Source organism: Microtus ochrogaster, unplaced genomic scaffold, assembly GCF_000317375.1.
Source record: "Microtus ochrogaster isolate Prairie Vole_2 unplaced genomic scaffold, MicOch1.0 UNK98, whole genome shotgun sequence".
NCBI classification, from domain to species: domain Eukaryota; kingdom Metazoa; phylum Chordata; class Mammalia; order Rodentia; family Cricetidae; genus Microtus; species Microtus ochrogaster.
This window is the reverse complement of record NW_004949196.1, coordinates 391,895-396,151: the sequence shown is the minus strand read 5'-3', so window position 1 is coordinate 396,151 and position 4,257 is coordinate 391,895. Positions and strand designations below refer to the sequence as shown.

The following is a 4,257-nucleotide window of genomic DNA, read 5'->3' as shown; positions in this document are numbered from 1 at the left end:
TGTGTGTGCCCGTGTGTGTGTGCCCGTGTGTGTGTGCCCGTGTGTGTGTGCCTGTGTGTGTGCCCGTGTGTGTGTGCCTGTGTGTGCCTGTGTGTGTGTGCCCGTGTGTGTGCCCGTGTGTGTGCCTGTGTGTTGCATTTTAAGCCAAGCTCAAGAGTCTCCTGAGAGGGCCCCAGCCAAAAGCTGACAGCTACACAGAGGCCCAGACTGAAGCGGTGAGGGGACACAGTGGGGCCACCTAGCTCATGGGACCTACACGCTGAAAGGAAGAGAGTAACACCCAAATTGTCCTCTTCCTGTCACATGCCACACTGAATAAAGAAGCATCATCTGGACAGTATTTCTCTCTCCCAAGTCCCTCAGTTGGCTCTGGACCACCAGTGGCTACTAAAATCCACAGACGGGTAAGCCCCATGTAAGCAATGGTGTGTGGGGACTGCTGGTCTATATCTGCCCTTCTGGTGGGTCAGGAGAAGCCCCACCTGGAACCCCAGTGAGAGACGGGGGAGGGGCTCAGGTTAGCACCTAGACCACATCCTCTAGGGCCTCAGTCACAAACCTCCGTTGTCTATAAACTGCTAAGACGGAGTGAGTGTGGGACTGCATCAGAGAAACACTCCCGAGTGACAGCCCACCCCAGGCACGTGCCATTCCTGGGCAGCTGGGCTTAAGAAAATAAACCAGGAGCTGGGCGGTGCACACTCACCCACTCCCAGCACTCAGAGGCAGTGGTAGGCGGATCTTTGAGTTCAAGGCCAGCCTGGTCTACGAAGTGAGTTCCAGGATAGGCTCCAAAGCTACGCAGAGAAACCCTGTTTCGAAAAACCAAAAATAAGTAAATAGAAACAAACCAAGCAAGCTATGAGGAGCAAGCCTGTAAACAGCGTTCCTCCATGGCCTCTGCATCATCTCCTCCTTGGGTTGCTTTTGGTCACAATGTCTTATCATAGCAACACATAGCTAATGAGACAACTTACCGTCAGTGCTAAGGCCTGGCTCTGACTCAAAGTATCACATTAAAGAAAGGAGAGGCTTCCTGATGGGTTTCAGTGCCTGGCACAATGTGCGGGCTCCCTACACTGCTGCATCCCGCTAGCTCCTGCGACTGCACGGTTGCCTTGGGCCAGGCCCCAGTTTTTTTTTTTTTTTTTTTTTTTTGGTTTTTCGAGACAGGGTTTCTCTGTGGCTTTGGAGCCTGTCCTGGAACTAGCTCTGTAGACCAGGCTGGTCTCGAACTCACAGTGATCCGCCTGTCTCTGCCTCCCGAGTCAGGCCCCAGTTTTAAATCACTCTTCCTCATTCCTGGGGGTCTCTATCCCCAGGGTGTGGAGGAACGAGAGGTGGGCCACACCCCACCCCACTTACTTCTCAATGATGTAAGTGTAGTTGTCCTGCAGCTCCACCGGGTTGAGGATTCCCATGGAGCAAGCGGAGATTTTGCTGTAATGGAGAGAAGTGGGTGAAGGGGAGGGGTGGGCACGGGGGAACGGACACAAGAACTGGAGGGGGACGGTGGGGCACTGGCCCCAGCTGTGGAGGTGGAGGGTGGGGGCCTGCAGTCACTGGGAGGGTTCCAAATCCTTAGAAACTAGAACCTGTGGCTGCAGAGATGGCTCGTGTGGGGGAGGGGCTCCCAGCTGTGTGTACTGCCAGCCCCAGGGGATCTGAGGCTTCTGGACTCTAAGAGAACTTGCACCCCCACACTCACACACACCAATACTCACCTCCCATTCACACCCACACCAACTCTCCTCACACACACACTCACGCTTGCTTACACACCCACTCACTCTCAGACACACACAGAGTAAAAACAGTCTAACACAAGAAAGAGCAGATCTTCATAGGAAGGTCACGGTATCACCTCATCAACAAGCTCAGGTCACGCACACTAGGGCCCCAGAGCACAGCATGGCCACCTCCGCATGCCACTAGCCAGCCTCTTCCTGGCTCAGGGATTTGCGGTTTTCAGTGTTTTAATTTGTAGTACAACTGTCAATTATATGCAGAACTTTGATGCTAATATTTAAATTTAACATTTAATAACATAGTCTAAATTCAATATTTCAGTGTTTAAATGTCTGCTTATTTATTTGTGTGTGTGAGTATTTTGCCTGCATGTCTGTCTGTGCACCATGTGTGTGTAGAGCCCACAGATATCATGTGAGTGTGTCAGGTCCCCTGGACCTGTTGTGAGCCACATGTGGTTGCTGGGAACCAAACCCCGGTCCTCTGCAAGAGCAGCTGTTGTTCTAATGGCTTTCTCCAGGCCCCGAATCCCCTATTATGGAACTACTAAAGACATACAAAAGTAGATAGAATAATGTCACCTCACTATAGCGACGCTGCCGGCCCTGCCCTGCCTACCCTGTCCCCGGGGCTGTGACACTCACTTCTGCACAATAATCCTCTTGGACCGGTCACAGCCAATTGAAATGAGTGTGGTCTGCAAGGGACAGAGGCAGAGAAGTGGTCAAACAAGCCATGAAGAGCCACCGTCAGCCCTGCTGCCGAGGAACGTTGTCTGGGACATATTCCCAAACCTGATTCCCACACAGTGGCTCTCGGCTGTCAAGTCGGGCTCCACCCACAGCAAACACCTAGCTCTTCATCCCTGCCCTCAAAAGCACACAATTGTGTTCCTTTTCCTGGCTGAATAATATCAACCGAATGAATGGGGCCACGCTCTCCCCATTCGTCTGCTGGTTCCCACGGCCGCCCACTGCGAATGATGCAGCTGTGGATGAAGGACGCATAAGTTCTTGCATGCAGGCATTTCATTTTCAAGTCTCTGGAAGTACCTAGAACAGTGGGTCTTAATTTGTGGGTCGCAACCCCATGGGGTAAAACAATTCTTTCATAGGGGTCACCTGAGACCACTGGAAAAAACACAGGTATTTATATTATGATTCATAACAGTAGCAAAATTACACTTATGAAATAGCAATGAAAATAATTGTATGGTTGGGGTCACCACAACATGAGGAGCTGTGTTAAAGGGTCTCAGTGTCTGGGAGGATGAAAACCACTGATCTAGAAGCCCTAGTTCCTCAAATTGGACAGAGAAAATTCTAGAGATGCCCAGTGAGAAAGAGCACTTCCCCCAGAGGGTTGTGAGGGATTCCCTGAGATGGCAACAGTGACCCCAGCAATCAGGACATCAGGGTCATTTCTGAACCAGAGTCCACCCAGGGTGGTGGGACCAGCTCTGAGACTCGGCACATACCAGGGGCTTCAGGTCCACACACGCCAGTGTCTTGTCAGCTATGTCCACGGTCAGGGAGGAGACGCTGTGATGCTTGATGCTGCAAAGCAACAGGGACACTAGGGATGAAAGGTCTGCATTATGGTGATGCTGGTGCGCTCACCCTGCTGACCATCCATTCGCATGGCAGGTACTTCCCCATCCTCTGCTGTCCACCTGTCAGTATCTGCCATGAATACTTTTGGCTGTCAACGACACAGTCAGGAAGAGGGAACTTCAGCTGAGATTTTGCCACATCAGATTGGCCAGTGTGGCATTTACTTGATTAGTGATTGATGTGGGAAGCTTCAGCAGATAGTGGTGCCACCCCTCAGTAGGTGGTCCTGGTTGTATGAGAAAGCAGCCTGGGCTGGAGATACGGCTCATAGGCTGGACTCCCAACCAGGTATATAAGAAATCAGGCTGACAAACTCTTTTTATGAGGCTACAATTACCGTGATACGCAAACCACAGAAAGACACTACTAAGAAAGAGAATTACAGATCTATCTCACTTATAAACATTGATGCAAAAGTACTAAATAAAATACTAGCAAATCGAATCCAAGAAAACATCAGAACCATCATCCACCATGACCAAGTCGGCTTTATCCCACAGAAGCAGGGATGGTTCAACATACAAAAATCTGTCAACGTAATCCACCATATAAACAAACTGAAAAATAAAAACCACATGATCATCTCATTAGATGATGAAAAAGCATTTGACAAAATACAACATCTCTTCATGATAAAGGTCTTTGGAGAGAGCAGGGATACAAGGAACATATCTAAACATAATTAAGGCAATATACAGCAAGCCAACAACCAACATCAAACTAGATGGAAACTCCCAGCGATTCCACTGAAATCAGGAACAAGACCAGGCTGTACACTCTCTCCATACCTATTCAATATAGTTCTTTTGGGTTTTTTTGGTTTTTCGAGACAGGGTTTCTCTGTGGTTTTGGAGTCTGTCCTGGAACTAGCTCTTATAGACCAGGCTGGTCTCGA

The 4,257-nt window shown here is 49.7% G+C and overlaps 1 protein-coding gene across 1 annotated transcript in view; it reads right to left on the bottom strand.

The window, feature by feature from the left end:
• Positions 1-4,257, bottom strand: part of Catsperd (cation channel sperm associated auxiliary subunit delta) — a 48,249-nt gene that overhangs the window by 9,102 nt on the left and 34,890 nt on the right. Inside the window, exons 15-17 of the mRNA XM_005371138.2 lie at positions 3,227-3,305; positions 2,394-2,446; positions 1,366-1,440 (exon numbers count right to left, since the gene is read on the bottom strand). Coding sequence (XP_005371195.2) covers positions 1,366-1,440; positions 2,394-2,446; positions 3,227-3,305 — 207 coding nt within the window. The remainder of the gene's footprint in view (positions 1-1,365; positions 1,441-2,393; positions 2,447-3,226; positions 3,306-4,257) is intronic.